We start from the raw sequence: 17,085 nt of genomic DNA, 5'->3' as shown, positions 1-17,085 counted from the left end.
CCCTGCCACCTGCCGGGCCCTGTGCTGGTGCCCTGGCCTCACAGAGGAGCAAGTTGCTGTGTATGAGAGAAGACAGCTAGGAGAGGTGGCAGGCAGCAAGGGGCAGCGGGCATCAGAGTCAGGACGTGTACACATCGTGGTGCCACCCCCCAAGATGGGGCTGTGGGGTTGGGAGAACCTTAGGAGAAGTTTTCAAAACTATACGTGGGGCCGACTTTTGAACACAAAGTGCAGCTGCCTTTGGTGTGAGGAAACCCTCTCCGTGGAATACCAAGCTTGAAATGAAAGAAGTTTTCTTTTTTTTTTTTTTTTTACTTTATAAAATAATTTGTCATAGCATTTTTTAAAAGTGTGTTCTTTCTATATATTTAAAATATGTTGCTTGGAGGCACCAGGCTGGCTCGGTTGGAGCGTGCGACTCTTGATCTCAGGGTTGTGAGTTCGAGCCCTGCATTGGGTGTAGAGATGACTTAAAAACAAAAATTTTATTTTTTATTTTTTATTATTATTATTTTTTAATGTGGCTTTAGAGGCTCCTGGGTGGCTCAGTCAGTTAAGTGTTCGACTCTTGATATCAGCTCAGGTCATGATGTCACAGCGTCATGAGTTGAAGCCCTGCTTCAGGCTCTGTGCTGATAGTGCCAAACCTGCTTGGGATTCTCCCTCTTCCTCTCTCTTTGCCCCTCCCCTGCTCACACTCTCTCTGCTCTCTCAAAATAAATAAACTTAAATAAAATAATAAAATTAAATTTAAAATGTAGCTTGAAAAAAGTTTCATTTAAAAAAAAACATTTCTGAAAGCACTGATCTTGGGCATGTTTCCTAACATCTTCAGATCTCAATTTTCCCTTCTATTAGGAAGGTCAGATGAGGTGTTCTCCTCCGTTCACAACACTGTTGGCTGGCTGAGCTCTGTGGTTTAAATGGATGGCAGGAGCCAGTATGGAAGTTCAGGGGACAGATAGCTTACAGGGCGGAATAAGCATGTGGAACTCTGCTGAGAAAAGGAGCTGGCAGTTGGCTCTGTGGCAGACTTAGACTTGGCAGGGCCGGTCCACTCTTTGGCGTAGGGGTATCCTCATCGCCAGCACCGCACTTCGAGTGTCTTCCTCATTTTGTAGGAACACCCCATTTCTGAGCACTCTTAAGTATTGCCTGGAGGGATGGTGTGGCTAGATGGCAAGGTAGGACTGCTGCCCTCTCCCCTCCTCCCCTCCTCCTCCTTTCTACTGCTTAATCAAGAAAGTGTCCCTTAGCTCTTTTTCCAAGCCACCGACTTTCAATTGATCTTGGCTGCTAGTAAGAGGAGGGGAGGTGCTTTCTGGTTCCTGCTAAAGTTACCTGACAGCGGAAGGTGTGCATCTGATAATTATAACTCTGGTGTTTCCAAGGCCTGAGCGATTTAGCTAAGAGCAGTAATCCTGATCTTATCAGGAGGGTTTTGTAGTCCAACAGTGTTGCTTATAACAATATCTGTTTTACTTCCTGGGGCTTCAATCTCCTTTTAGGATTCTCCTATAATCCTGCCCATTACCCCCTTGTGCATGTCTCATTACCTCCTGGAACCAGTTAAAACTGGTGCGAGGGCAAAGATGTTTTTCTTTTCTTCCTACCAAGATCTGGGAATTGAGCTTTTAACATTCCAGCAACATCAACCTGGCCAGCAGTAGAGCAGTCACAGTGAGCATAGATGATACCTGCAGAGCCAAGGTCTAGCCAATGAAAAGGTAAGTTGCTTATTTAAAAAAAAAAAAAAAAATTACAATAGTAACAACAGCAATATTCAGCCCAAGTACTTTAGTTACATTTTATATTTCAAAGCAATTAAATAGTATCCATGAGTTTGAGATCAGCCCCTTTGAAGTCTAGTTATTTTCCTAATGACTACCTTGAGATTCAGCCCCCAGGAATTTGCCCAGATCCTTGACCTTGGGGTTCAGAATCTATTAGATTATAGAGAGTAGACAGAAAGGAAACACATTACTGTTCTATGTCTTTAGAGAACACTCAAGAATCTCTGCAAAAGTTATCTGAAGTATGTATGAAGGACATGACAGTTTCTTGGAGGTTTCAGAATATGAGGAGCACAGAAGAAGAGTTGGTAACTTAGCCTCTGCACTTTAAACCTGAAGGAAAGGGTTAACTCTTGCCTTGGGGAGGAGTGAGGAATGGGAACTAAAATTGCTTTGGACATCTGAGCTGTGCTTTAATAAGATATTCCAGGTGGTCAAGGAGTAATCCTAAAATAGCCTAGATACTTAATTGCTTTTAAAGTCAGGCACTCCTGTCTCTGGGGAGGTACAGCTCTAAGGAATGTAGTGCTGGCTCCTAAGATCTTGGAGGCGTGGTCTGGTTGGGCTTTTTTTTTTTTTTTTTTTTTCTCCTTCCAAATCCCAGTAAAAAGAAAGGCCCAAGGTAGCCTTCTTGGGTCAGGAAACACTGGTTGAATTTCTCTCTTTCTCCCCACCAGAAGCTTGCCTCTTGCTGATGCCAGCTGCCATAACCTGGCTTGTTCCAGGGTTGTGGAATATTCTCTGTCTTCTCTCCCCTCCCCCCACCTTTCTTTCCCGCACACTCTTAACCACCAGCACCAGAGATAGTGGTCTATTCCTGTGCGATTACTTGCCCAGTGTCTTTCCATTCCCATTAGAACCTTTCTTAGGATAAGGTTCACATTTACCCTTTCCCTTTTGTCCCCTTAGTCCAGATCCAGTTAATTCTCTGACTTGGCTGCTTCTTCCCAAGACTTTTCTTTTCTCCCTGGTCCTGCTGTCCCCTACCCCTACCCTAGGCTCTCTGCATGGACTGCCACACAGCCTGCCACCCCCTGTGCTGGCTTTCCTCTCCTGTCTTCTGTGCATTTTACAAAAGTAGTGTATCTACATTGCAAAACGTTATGCGGGCCAAAGCATATTTTGTTACGTGAAGAGTCATACTGCCCCCTTACTAGAAAGGCTAAATATTGTGAAGGTGTCAGTTCACTGAACTATTCCATAATTTCAGTGCAATCCAGATTTTCTTCATTGGGGTCAAGGGAGAAGGGGGGAGAGCAAGTGATGGGTCTTGCTTGACACATCATTCAAAAGTTAATCTAGAAAAAATAAACAATTGTTTTTTTAATCATCTCTCCCTCTCCATTAGACTGCAAGCTCCAGGTCAGAGGCTCCTAACTGTCTTGTTCTTTTTGCCTCAGAACTTTACAGTTTCTAGCATATCCTAGGTGACATATCCTAGGTGATCACATGTTCGTACGGGAATGATATAATGAAAAATTGAAAAGTGAAAATCCTGCATAGTCTCAACCCGATTAGGTGTCTACATACATTTTTAGATTTCTATTTTTTCCCAACCAAAGTAGGGCATTAAAATCTTCTAAAACACTGGTTTAATCATTTATTTTCTGCTCAGAAAACATCACTGCCTCCCTCCTGTTCACAGTTCAGAGTTTAAATTTCCTCCTGGTATTCAAGGCATTTCACAGCCTGTTCCCACCTCAACTATTCAGACTTGAATCCTCCCTGCCAAAACATGCCTTGTTTATCCCCCCACTCTGTGCTCATTTACACTGTAAATCTCCCCTCAACCCATTCTTCCATGCCGGCTTTATCTCCACCTCTGAGGAGCTCTCCTTTCTTCCACCTCCACCTCCTGGGCACTTTGTGTTTCGGTACTTTGACTTGCTCTGTTCAGTGCTCTGTGTGTCCAGCTTGTTTTTCCAACTCCATGGTAAAACTCCCAGCAGGGAGAATCACTTTTGGGGGAGTAGAGGTATTCTCAGCAGCTTGCACAATGCTCTCCCTGAGGTGGGTTCTCAGGAAATCAGTGTTGAATAAGTTTGTCATAGGGTCTTTGCTGCTCGGGACAGAAAGGGCCCCTAGAGGCCCTCTCATCCAGCCCTGTCCCATGTTGGATTCCACAGCGTGACGTCCCAGACAGATGGCCATCCCAGGACAGGCAGCTGCCCACCTCCTGAGAAGGCCCCCTCCGTTACTGGGCAGTTCTGATTGCTAGAGAAGTCCTTCTTCTGTCGACCTGGGTAATTTCTGCCCCGTAACTCTAGTTCTGCCCTCTGGGGCTTTATGGAAAAAAGGAAAAGAAAAACAACAACACCTTGCGTCCTCTTCTCCAAGGCAGCCTTTTAGATTTTCAAAGAGTGAATACGTTATCCCTCTGTCTTCTGGATCTTCCAGGTTGAAGTGTTGGAGAAGCACTGTTTTAATTTTGAGGAGCAGTCAGGTTAGACTTTGATTCATTATTGTTTGAAGGCCTTTTATGTGCACGTTCACAGTGCTAGGTGCCATATTCTGCCGCCCTCTGAGGCGAAACCTGCTTATCTCTCTTTCTCTTTCCCCTGGTGTCCTGTCCCCTGGGGGAAGATGGGTCCCTTCCTACCCAGGATGTTCTGTTTTGGAGGTAGTGGTGAAAGCTTAGCAGTTCTTATCCCAGTACCCCCAGATAAGTCCCCCGGGCAGGTGATGCCTGAGGGCTAGTTTCCTGGTTGGCTGCACTTGCCAGGTGAAACCTAGGAGATGAATCTGGGACTAAAAGGGCCATGACTTGGCAGTGTAGGCATTCTGTGACCAGAGGATTTTCTTCTTCTTCTCCTCCCTCTCTCCTTTCCCGATGTCACACCCGGAACACTCTCTGCTGTTTCTTCCACCCACAAGGCAGGACAGCGTGACAAAGAGAGCCAGACCTGCATGTTGGCACTGCCACTGGGAAGCTCTGAGACCCTGGGCCACTTAAGCAGCTTGCTCTCTTTGAGCCACTGTTTTCCCATCTCTAAAATCACTACCCCTATGTCATACAATTCAGTGAGAAAATGCTTGTTAAGCCCCTGGCCCAGTCCTCGCTGCACAGAAGATGCCCAAACATTAGCTTCCCTTCCTTCCCCCAGCCTTCTTCCACTCCCATTTTTGAGGGATTTAAAGGCACGACACTGTGCTTCCCTGGGAAAAATAAACTGAATGTGGATATAGCAACCACAGCTAGCCTTGGATGGGTATTTGGGAACAAACTGTCAGTTTCCTGTGAGCTCCTGGTGAGATCAAAGCTTTTAAGAGAGGTCTTAAGTAGGAGAGGCTGGGAAGGTTGTAAATGGCAGTAAGTGACCACTCACTACTGCCTGCAGCCCTCATGGTAACAGAGCCTGTTCCCCTGGTCGGTTGCCTTGCATGCAGCAGCCCTTCAACTGAAATGCTTTTCTCGGGGATCCCCCTAAACTGTGGAGCTAGCTCCTTTTGGATGTGTGTTCCCCACGCTCACCTCTGCCACTCCTCACTCTCCTCCCCACCATGCTCAGCATCCAAGACAGAAGTCATCGCTGGGCTTCGAGCAGTCACACCCACAGCCCGGTGAGAGGCCAAGAAACCCACACGTCAGCTTGAAGTAGCTATGTTTTTACAGTAGTTGATCAGAGTGCTGAAGCCTGCGGTCCTCCCCATGAAAGGAGGAGAGAACAGAGGAGTTGTGGGGTTGGAGGTCCCATGGGGGAGCCCATTCCTGCCTTTCAATAAATGTGCCCATGCTTTCTCTGTACTAGAGGCTGGGGATACCCTGATGGGATGTGCACAGACTCGAGGGGACACACACAGACTGGGGATGTAGGCGGGACACAAGTAACCAGCACATCCGGTGATAGCCCAGAGGAGAAAAGCATCAATTCTGCCTGGTGGGCAGAAGCGAGAGTCTTCGTGGAGGAACAGCATTCAGGCTAGACTGTGAAGGGCGGGCAGAGCCAGGAATTACTCTCACTGCAGCCAGAAAATCTTGTGAAGTAGGGTTTAACTGCCCCAAGACCAAGAGAGTCATGCAAAGAGAGCGGACATTTTCTCATCAGCCCCAACTAAATATTTTAAATTAAGTAATGACCCATCCCAGCCTCGGACAAAAGAAAACAACTCCACTCCCCTGTGTTTTCTTTCTTTTTTTTTTTTACGTTTATTTATTGAGAGAGAGAGCACGCACGCATGCTTGCACATGAGCGAACAGAGGAGGGACAGGGAGAGAGAATCCCAAGCAGGCTCCCTGCTGTCAGCGCTGAGCCCAACATGGGACTCGATCCCACAAACCATGAGATCATGACCTAAGCCAAGAGTCGGATGCTTAACCAACTGAGCCACCCAGGTGCCCTTCCTGTGTTTTCTTTAAATCATAACTAAAATTCCTATCTGTGGAATGGGTCAAATGGTAGCATTGCCCAAAGAGTTGAGTGTCCTCTTTCCGTCCCGTTCTGGCAAATTTCCCTGTCTTCTGTGGTCACTGAGCTAGGGGTGTTAGGCTAAAATCCCATAGCTAAGCAGATTTGCAAGTGTTTCATATTTAGCGAGCCACAGCTAGTGCAAGGTCTGATTCTCCCACCACTTGGGTTCTGATGTCTAAGCAGAGCTGGAGAAAGCCAAGGGGTCATGACAAGCCCCAGCCCCCACCCTTCTCCTCTGTTCCTGAGCTGAGCTCTCGCACTTGGGTGTTTATTTTCACACGTAGTCACACAGTGGTTGTACTGATGTGCTTGTTTTTACACTCCTCTCCTGCTGTGGAAAGCCCTGTCTGAATTCTAGGTTGTGGATTCTGTCCTCCTCACCCAGCTGAGTGTTAAATAGTTTCTGAGTGAGCATTCTGAGTGCCTGGAAGTTATTGTAATTAGCAAAAAACTGTGTTTTCATCTCTCTTGGTGACTGATAGAGAAAAAATCCTCCTGTGCTTCAGATCTCTAGCTGGAGAGAGTTGGGAATTGAGCTGCCACAGTAAACAGCTGACATAACAGAAGCGGCAATGATCCCCCATTAAATGTCTTTCAGCCGATAGGGGCTCCCGGGATAATTGACTTTCCAGCAGGAATTACTGGCTCAAACAAAATCACTGGGCATTAGGGCAACCTACTGCATCTTTTGAAAGGGGGACTGTAACTCTGTCTGGGTTTGCTGACCTGACAGGCATAATTCATCTTGATTATTCATTGTGCTGGTTCCCACCAGATGATACCAGATTTCTGTTGACTGTAATTACAATGTGGGGGTGAATCTTAGCTTTTTTTTTTTTTTTTAAATAGTGTTTCCCCCGCTTGGTTATTGGCTTCCCTGAGCCGAAGAGCTGTAGAGAGATCTCTAACAACGTCTGCCTGGGGAGATGATGAGTGCACAGTCAGATAGCATTTACTGAGCACTTCCTTACACACATCTTTTGTGAGATAAGCAGGGAAACAATTTGGTGTAGCCTGTTTCATTTCAGCTGACAGAGTGTCACTTCTTCTTGGTTATACTTACCTCACGGTGTACTAAATTGCTGCTATCAGGAAGTGGGTCTACATCCCAGAGCCCTCTTTGAGTAGGGGAGGCAAAGTATGGTCCCAGAATATAACTGAATAAATAATACCTCCTGCTTTCGGGCAAGCTTGATTAGAGGGGAAGATAGAAAAGAAGGGAATTAGACCAGGCTCTTATGTTACTGACAAGGTTTTACAGCGAGATCCCTATGCAGTCCAAAGAATGTCCTCCCAGGAAACCCCTGCTCCCCATCCCCGGATGCCCCTCCCCAACCATTTACATGCCCCAGTGCCTGCGCATGCGCCCAAAGTCCTCGGGGGAGAAATGAGAGAGTGACAGGCTTGGTGCATCCAGTCCCATCCACTGGGTCCTCCACTGACCAGTGTAGACTTCTACTGTGACATTTCATATTCCCCACTGGCAGAGGGCCTGTTTGACTCTTCTGTATGGTATGTGTGTATATTTTTTGAAGAGGTGCCTAATTGACTCAAATAGCCAGGTAAGGCCTTTTCGCAGTGATTCTAGTTCATCAGGCATTCGCTGGGGCCTGTTAAGTGCCAGCAATGTGCTCTATGCTGGGGGTACAAAGATGGATGAGAAACTTTTGCTTTCAAGGAGCTTACGATAGGGTGAGGATGATAGATAATTCCAAAGTGTGTTAAATTCTAAGCTCAAAACGTATAGCGATTTCTTCCAGAGTACTTAGTGCAGCCGAGAGTGAAGGGAAGGCTTCCCCCAGAATATGTTGCCTAATCTAAGGAGTAAGAGTTACCCAACTGAATAAAGGCAGGAAGCAGGTTCCAGGAACATAAACAAAGGTGTATTTGCTATTTCCTCCTAATTGGCTGAATGGTGTTGGTTTAACCCAATCAATTAAATTAGGATTAGGTTTTCATTATTTCTCTAATGGAAATGAATTTCATCCCAGGGGCACAGTCTGTATACCTTGGGAATAACGTCAAACTCTGAAGGCTGTCCTATCACTAGGGAGTTCTGGTCACTAGACTTCCAGCTTCCAGTGGTGAGGTTTAGTGGAGAGACCAGAACTTCAGGACCTGCCATCTGTGATCCTTTATCCTCCACTTCGAGTGGTCACATGGCTTTACAGCGTGCTGTGTAGTATACAAACGTGCCATAAAATCATACAAACACACATGCCGTGTAGAACCTGAAGAAAAGTGGGACAGCTCAGAGTGATGGCTTCGGGAGGATCAGCTAGGGATGAACAGGTTCTCAGAAAGTTGGGCCTTTGTCTCCTCCTCTTCTAGGATTATCAAGGATAAGTAACACCCACCCTCCTCCAACAACTGGACCTGATTCTTCCACCTGACTCCCTCTTACTTTGGAACCATTTCTGAAAGCGAAAGAACAAGAAGATGTCCCTGTAAGAGCAGCAGAGGCGGGTTACCTGAGGAGTCTTTTACAGTCTGAGCCAAGATAGCACAATTGCTCAGGGTCTTCATCTTTGCCCTAAAAGATTGCCTTGTCCTCCGTCACTCTCCTATGCCCTTCTGAACTCTGTGCTTTGTTCTCCTTTAGAATGGTGGTTTGGCCTGGAGTGATGATGCGGACGGAGGCCGGGGAAGAGAGATCTCTCGAGATTTTGCCAAGGTCTGTAATGTCTCCTTTGTGATAATGAATGGGGCAGCTCTGCAGTGGGTTGTTAAATCTGATCGCCAAGGAATAAGGACGGGAATGGCCCGTGAGTCACATTTGTAGTCATACAGATAGATGGTTGTGTATCTCTGGTGGAAATCTTCCTGCATTAGACGGAATTTTTCATTGTGTTTTTTTCTGGGGGACCGGGATTGCAGCTGTATGAACTGGACGGTGATCCGGAAAGGAAAGAGTTCCTGGATGACCTCTTCGTCTTTATGCAGAAGAGGGGTGAGTGTGCAGTCTCCTCAGTTTTTCAACTCAGTGAATATTAATTGAGTGCTTACTGTGTGTAAGTCACTGTTAGCCATTCTCCCTGCAGAGTGCTGGCATCTTAGCCCAGGAGAACAAGAGGCACTTAACTGCTGAGTGGTTCTGACCCTAGCAGAGTAGTCGACAACCAGATCGAAGAGGACAGAGAGGGCCTTGGCAGAAAATAAATGGAATGATCCATCTAAATTTGGTCCTGCCTTATTTTTGTTGCTCTCTTCTGATTAACCGGCCTCTCTGGTGTTATTTTAAATTCAAATGTACTTTTTTCTTAGCCTTATAGCAACTTTGGGCATCACTTAAACTAGTATGTCAGGTTTCCTCTTGGTGTACCTAGTCCTACAGACACTGAGAAAGGCCAGTAAAAGACTAGAGGTCCCTCAGGATTTGTTGAGAGGGTCTGAAATGATCTGTGAAAAGGAAAGGCTAACTCGTTTTTTCTTACCCATTGGCTCTGGTTTTTGCACCCCGTGGCTTGGTTTGGGGCGCTCTGCATGGGCACCTACTTTATAATGCGCTTCTCACTTCTCTGTCCTTCTCTCCTTCTCACTCCCACTCCCCACCCCAGCCATCTCCACTTTGGACCCTGGTGGGACTGAGTCTTGAGCCCAATGACTTAACTTCCTGGCTTTATGTCCTGTGATAGCAATGAGTTCACCAGCCAGGTTAGCCCGCAGAAAGCATGGCCAGAAAGCCAGCCTCTCTAGAAGGTCCTCAGCAACCTGTGTAGTTCCACCTTCATCACCCTCAGGACAGAGCCACACAGCACAGCTGTTCCCACCAGCCTCCTGCCTGGGACCCTGCCTATGTCTGGTTGTGTATCTCTTGGTTTCTGTGTCTGCTCCTTTATTGAGACCCAGGAATGAAATCTTCCTCTTTATCTTAGGCTGAGCTATAATGGCAGCCCCCAGCAGGTACTGTTCTGCGTTAACTCCTTTCTCTCCCTCTTCTCCCCCGACCCCCCAGCACAGCCTTCCCCCTCTCTCCTCCTTCCTCTTCCTTTACCTTGTAAAGCCTCACTGCTGTCCTAGTAGCGTGCATGTTACTGCTGGTTTGCTTACAGAGGTAGTAGGAAGTTTGGTGTCTCCGTGTCCTCCCATCTCCAAGCCTCTCAGAGCCGTCCAGGCAGCCCACAGTTTACTCCTCCAGCTGCTATCTGGAGCTGCATGTGCCAATGCAAAACAAGAATATAATCCCCAAAGATAATGTGACTGGCAGCAGTGAAACTCCCTGGTTGCCCTGAGAGCGAAAAATCCACTTAATACTTTGGTCTCCCTTCCAATTACCTTTTAATTATTTACAAGCTCCACAAGCCCAGCTGGTGCAAACCCAGGAGCTGATCTCGTCTCAGAGGGGCTGCCACAGCAATATAGATTTTAATCAGCACTGTGGCTCCACTGCTTTCTTTTCTACTTTATTGTCTCCCTTCCCAGAAGGATTTTTAGAGGAAAATGGAAGTTAGATCATCCTCGCCAAGAGTGAATGTCGGAAATTATTTGTTTACTACTCTGTGTCCCCAGTAGACTAGGAGCTCCTTGAGGACAGCCACTTTATCATTTCTTTGTGTCCCCGGTGCTCATACAGGACCAGACAGGGAGGTGCTCAAGATGTGTTTGCCGTGCAAGCAGTCCTAACTCAGGTTTTCCGCACTTAGCTGGCCCCACGCAGGAAGGCTGAGCTGCCCCGCTCTGGGTAGCCGCCCTATAATCTGAAGTCAGCAGTAGAAAGCAGCGTGTGCCGAGAAGCCTGCCATGCTGTGGCAGCTGGGGACTGCCACACTGTCATCTAGGATATTTCTCAGGGACCCTGAAACAGGGGACTGCCACACTGCCATCTAGGATATTTCTCAGGGACCCTGAAGCAGGAGTGAGTGACTCCCTTTGATCGTGTCAGTTTATGGTTATTCAGGCTGGGCAAATCTTTTTCTTCTTTCTTTCTTTTTTTTTTTTTTTTTTTTCCCAACGTTTATTTATTTTTTTTGGGACAGAGAGAGACAGAGCATGAACGGGGGAGGGGCAGAGAGAAAGGGAGACACAGAATCGGAAACAGGCTCCAGGCTCTGAGCCATCAGCCCAGAGCCTGACGCGGGGCTCGAACTCACGGACCGCGAGATCGTGACCTGGCTAAAGTCAGACGCTTAACCGACTGCGCCACCCAGGCGCCCCATCTTTCTTTTTTTTTTAAAGTGTATTTTTTGAGAGAGAGAGAGAGAGAGGGAAACAGACAGAGCATGAGTGCGGAAGGAGCAGGGAGACACAGAATCCGGAGCAGGCTCCAGGCTCCAGGCTCCAAGCTGTCGCACAGAGCCCGACGCAGGCTCTCACAGTCGGGGAGATCATGACCTGAGCTGAAGTCGGGCGCTTAACCGACTGAGCCACCCAGGCGCCCCTGGGCAAATCTTTTTCTGTCCTCACCACTTACGTTAGGTATTTCACTGTTTGCTGGCATCACCCGTAGAAAGGAAACAGTGGAGTCCATGTTGCAATTTATTAGTCACCCAAATACAAGGTTTCTCAGCCTCAGCATATTTACTTTGGGGACTGGACAGCCCTTTGCTATAGGGGCACCCCCCCCCCAAGTCATGATAACCAAAAATATTTCTAGATATTGTAAATGTCCCCTGGGGAAGAAAACCACGCCTTCCCCATTGAGAACCACTGCTAGAAGGATGGGAAAGAGGGTGAAGTTCTAAAATTGCCTTCACAGAGAAATTCTTTATGGAAATCATCTTCCCTCCACTCAGGTAGCCCTACCTGAGGGTGGTGGGGGCCTGTGCCAGGCAATATCACAGGCGCCCCTCCTGTGGCCAAGTGCCAGAAGAGTGCGTGCCGGGCCCCTGTTCTGGGCTGGGGTACAGGGGAGGCCTCTGCACCTCCACCGGATTGGAGGTAACAGGTGGAAGACCCACACAGGTGGAGGCAGAAGCGTGGTGGCACCCGTGGGCCAGGCACAGCTGGAAGAATCCTTCATTGTCTGTGGCCTGGGTGAGTCAACTGGCACCAGATTGTGAAGAGCCGTGGCTGGCCGAGAAGTTAACACTTTAGTCCGTGGACATAAAACGTGGGGCGCGTCACCAGAGCTGGGCCTTCAGGAAGCTTGCCGTGTGTGGCAAGCAGGGGTGATGGGGGCAGAGAGGGGAGAATGAGGCACAGAGACATTATGGAGGTTGTTCCCTTTAAACTCACAGTGGTCTCCTCTCTGGAAAACTAGCATCTAAGGCTGTAAACTAGATTGTGTGGCCCAAGAGGGCTCGGAGCAGATCACAGTTTTACTCATGTGACGCTTGCCGTCTTCCCTCTTCACACGGTGGTGAGACCAAGGGCCCTTAGACATTTGTGACTGGTTTCGTCACTCCCAAATCGGAGTGTCTGGGGCACTCAGGAGCCAGGTATCGTTAGCTGGGTCGGAGAAAAAGCCTCAGAGATCCCGGCAGCAGGGCAGCGACTCCTCCTCCAGGGCTAAGGGGAAGGACAAACATAGATTTCACAGGAGCCGCTGAAGATGGCCTGGGTTTGAAAGGCTTAGTGACTCCCACCTGGACCGTGAGTGGGGCCGGGCAGCTTTGACACGGCAGGCCGCACCGCAGGCGAAGCAGACAGGGCTGCAAGGGAGGCAGCGCCCAGCAGGCTGCCCAGCGAGTGCAGCTGCAGGTGATAAACGGCTGTCCAGCGGCAGAGGGGCCAGGCCGTAACTGCTGCTTTGTGCAGCGTCTCCTTCGCTTGTTAACGTGTTCGGGTGAATTGACTGCCACAGATGGGCCTTTCAGCTCCGGGCACCTTGGTTTCTGGGCCGATGGTCCCCTCCCCCACCAGCAGAACAAGCTGCCCCAGAAGGAGCCTGAGAAGAGGCCGAGGCAGCTCCGCGTTGTCGGGCTGTCTCCTGCCTGCCTTGGGAAACAGCCGCTGCGGCCCTGTAGGCAGGCACATGGCAGGGGAAAGAGCTGTAGACGGCGTGCGGGTCCAGGCTCGCGCCCCACCCATCTCCATGATCGGGAGCAAAGCATTCTCCTTCTGGGGGCCACAGATTCCTTATGTGTAAAATGTGAGGGTTCAATTCGAGTTAATCTGGAAGCTTCTTCCAAGTTCTGTGTTTTGTATCATGTCCATGATTGTGTCTTTTGCACTACCAACAACAGGTCACCCTCACTGACCAAAAAGATAGCAATTTTCTGTCGAAACAGTTGTGTAAAAACAATACTGAGGGGGTGCCTGGGTGGCTCAGTTGGTTAAGCGTCCGTCTTTGGCTCAGGTCATGATTTTGCTGTCCATAGTATGAGCCCCGTGTCGGGCTCTGTGCTGGCAGCTCGGAGCCTGGAGCCTGCTTTGGATTCAATGTCTCCCTCTCTCTCTGTCTCTCCCCTGCTCACGCTCTGTCTCTCTCTGTCTCTCAAAAAGAAATAAATGTTAAATTTTTCTTTAAAAGTATTTAAAAATGAAAACTATACCGAGGACCCCCCCAAAACAAGTACTTCTCCCCTTTCCATGCCCAAGCCAAATTGAATTAAACAAGTTGCTTTTGATCTTGGCCCCCACCCATGTCTCTCTGGAAAGACGGGTTAGATTTCAGAGTTCTGATGCCCCTTCTTGCTTATTACCTTTTGCTGCGTGCACACACACGCGCAAGTCTGTGTAGAAAATACACACGCATTTCTTTGCAAAAAATAAAGCCAAATCATTGTAAGTAAAATTCTCTGGCTAATTGAACTGACTATGGATGGTTTCTGAGATCTCATTCCGTGTTAGATTTTCCAGGGGGAAGTCTAGGTAGGCTGGAGGGGACTAATTTGGAAGTCTGATAAGCAAGGGCTTATAAACAGTTCCATTCTCTGACAGTGAGGAAGAAAAGCTTGTTCCCTAGGTAGTGAAACAGAAAGAAATATGTCATCAAAGAGGAGAAAGAGGATTTTGCTGTTATTTTTATTATCCCATGTGTTTTATAAACCCCTTTCAACCCATTTTCTTATCTGCCGCTCCGCACAGCTCTAGCTCTGAGGGGTAGCGAGAGCAAAGGTTACCAGGTTAAGTGACTTGCCTAAGGTCACAGAGCCGACTTAGCACTTGTCCCCCAACTCCAGGCCAGTGCTCTTTCCCTCTCCTGCAGCGCCTTTGAGAAACAGCCCCTTGTGCCAGCAGCTCCGTCGCTTCCTGTTCAGGCAGTGGGCAGGCTTTGTCTTGCTTTCAGCCTTCTGAAGCCCCACAGAGAATGCTGGTCTGCCTCCACGGGCCAGTGTGTGGTAGGGTCTGACAGCATCTAGCTGATTAACACGGGGGTAGGACTGTTCGCATGAGAGAGGTCTTCATCTCAGGGTAAGGCCCGCCTCTCAGGGAAGGGCAGATGTGACGATTCACAGTAGCACAGAGGCTGCCATCTGTCAAGGCAGGATGGGGGGGTGGGGGGCACGGGAGAGGGAAGCTCTAACGCATCTTATACGCACCCAGAGCACCCCCGAACAAGGCTCTGCTCTCCCTGCCCTAGCCAGGCACACCAGGTAAATGAGCTGCTTAGTCACATAGAGGACGAGCTTTGTCAAGCCCTCACCCGGAGAACTGCCCTCCTCCCCCCACTAGTTCTGTTCAAGGCTGCAAACTGACCTTGGTTTTCCCAGATGGATTGTTGAATCTGTTTTTGATGTGTATATACAAAGAATTTACTGTGGGAAAAGGGCTTGGTCTGCCTCAAAGTGCGATTTGAGTGTTTTTCCTTCTGTTGTGTGCTTATCTATCCATCTCAGGCAAGGAAATGTTCATGACATATATCGCTCTGCCTTTTGGTGGAAGCAGTTTCTCATATATTCTTTGTAACTTGCAGTAAATGGTCTATGCCATGGACACTCTTCCTGATAGACTAAAATACGTGTCTCTGTCAGATGAAATAGGCTTTGGGGCTTCGTTTTCTAACTTTAGCACCAAATGAAAGTCTAAAATGCAAATATTTGTCTCATGATTGGCCTTTGTTTGAAGCCAAATCTTTTTCTCTCCCCAGGTGTTCCAACTATTAATATACTGGGTTTTTTTCCCCCTTCTTTTCCATTTAAAATAGTCATTTAATATCCTATATCTACTCAGTTATCCCTAATAATAGGAAGGGATCCTGGTTTTTGGAAGGCATGATTAATTTGAAGAGCCCAATTTTGTCATTCAGTTCAGCCTCTTCCCCTCCAGATCTTTTACTTATACTTTAGCACTTGGTAAAACTGAGTTGATAGTTTGCCCTTCTTTGTTCCAAGTGAGCTAATATTTAGTACCTCATTCAAGGATTGGTGTAGGAATAGTCTAAAGCAAGGATTTGGTCCACTTACATGGTGAGAAGATCTACTGAGTATTCAGAAGCCAGTGGCATGGTTTGGCAATAGAAGACAGTCATGAACTGCCTAGGCCAAAAGGTCCTTGAGTTCTTGTACCTTTCCCCAGCCAACTTTCCACCCCCTCTCCTGGAGACACCAGCTAGGTCTGTTGGTCAGCAGCAGTCAGAGAAAGCAGAGAAGACATGATGATCCACCTCCTTCTAACTCCTTGACCAACTTCTCTGAACATAGTTGTTTTTTTTTTTTAATTTTTTTTTTTACGTTTATTTGCTTTTGAGACAGAGAGAGACAGAGCATGAGGGGGGGGTGGGGCGGAGAGTGAGAGAGAGAGGGAGACACAGAATCCGAAACAGGTTCCAGGCTCTGAGCCGTCAGCACAGAGCCCGATGCGGGGCTTGAACTCACGGACTGTGAGATCATGACCTGAGCCAAAGTCGGACGCCCAACCGACTGAGCCACCCAGGCGCCCCTGAACATAGTTTTTAAGGAAGGAGACAGCACGGCCCTGACCTTACAAGCCATAATAGAACACAGCATTGCACATTGAACTTCACCTAAAGCAATTAGTCTGAGCTAGAGTATCAAAAAGGGTGAGGAGTTTGGGGCACCTGGGTGGCTCAGTCGGTTAAGCATCCTGAGTCTTGATTTTGGCCCCAGGTCATGATCTCACGGCTTGCGAGTTCGAGCCCTGAGTCAGGCTCTGCACTGATATAGCTTGTGGAGCCTGCTTGGGATTCTCTCTCCCTCTCTCCCTCTCTCTCCCTCTCTCTCTCTCTCTCTCTCATTCTCTCCCTTTCTCTCTCTCTCTCTCTCTCTCTCTCTCTCTCTCTCTCTTTCTCTCTCTTTCTCTGTCTCTCCCTTTCTCCCTGTCCCTGCCCCCTTGGCCCTCCCCTGCTCCCACATGCATACTCTCTCTTAAAATAAATAAACTTTTTTTTTTTTTTTTTTTAAGTTGAGGAGTTTAACATTTAACCTCTCAGGTTATGGTCCCTCCAGTACTCCCATGCATTGCTTCTGGCAATATAAATGGGCATAACCACTCTGGAAATTTATTTGGTAGTGTTTACTGTAGCTGAGCATATGCCAAACCCTGTCATTCAGTAATTCAGTAATTCCACTCGTAGGTGTATTCCCAAAGAAATGAATGCTGTGTTCACTGAAAGACATCTCAAGAATATTCAGAGCAGTACCATTCGTTAGAGCCAAACACTGGAAAGAACCCCAATGTCCATCAGCAGTAGAATGGACAGATAAATGGTGCCATAGTCACATAGTGGAATAGTGCGCAGCAATAAAAAGGAACGAACTGCTGTACGCACTGGAGGGATCTCATAGGCCTAATGTTGAGCAAAAGAAGCCAGACACACAAGGGTAGATACTACATGATTACACGTATGTGAAGTTCAAGCCTATCACCTGTGGTGGTGACACACGTCAGGGTGATGGCTACCTCCTGGGAGAGAAGAGGTGGGGAATGAGTATTGATTGGGAAGGGGCATGAGAATTTTCTGGGGTGCTGGAAATGTTCTGTATTTAGATCTGAGAAGTGGTTACAGGGGTGTACATGGAAGCAGAAATCCAGTGAGCTGT

The 17,085-nt window shown here is 47.8% G+C and overlaps 1 protein-coding gene across 2 annotated transcripts in view; it reads left to right on the top strand.

Annotated features, from left to right (window-relative positions):
• The window catches only part of ARID3B (AT-rich interaction domain 3B), a 58,492-nt gene that overhangs the window by 28,128 nt on the left and 13,279 nt on the right, over window positions 1-17,085 (top strand). For both annotated transcript variants that reach the window (XM_043555018.1, XM_043555017.1), the window contains exons 3-4: window positions 8,805-8,876; window positions 9,080-9,152. In XM_043555018.1, coding sequence (XP_043410953.1) covers window positions 8,805-8,876; window positions 9,080-9,152 — 145 coding nt within the window. The remainder of the gene's footprint in view (window positions 1-8,804; window positions 8,877-9,079; window positions 9,153-17,085) is intronic.

This window comes from Prionailurus bengalensis, chromosome B3 (assembly GCF_016509475.1).
Source record: "Prionailurus bengalensis isolate Pbe53 chromosome B3, Fcat_Pben_1.1_paternal_pri, whole genome shotgun sequence".
Taxonomy (NCBI): Eukaryota; Metazoa; Chordata; class Mammalia; order Carnivora; family Felidae; genus Prionailurus; species Prionailurus bengalensis.
Note: the sequence above shows the minus strand (reverse complement) of the source record. Positions and strands in the feature narration are given on the sequence as shown.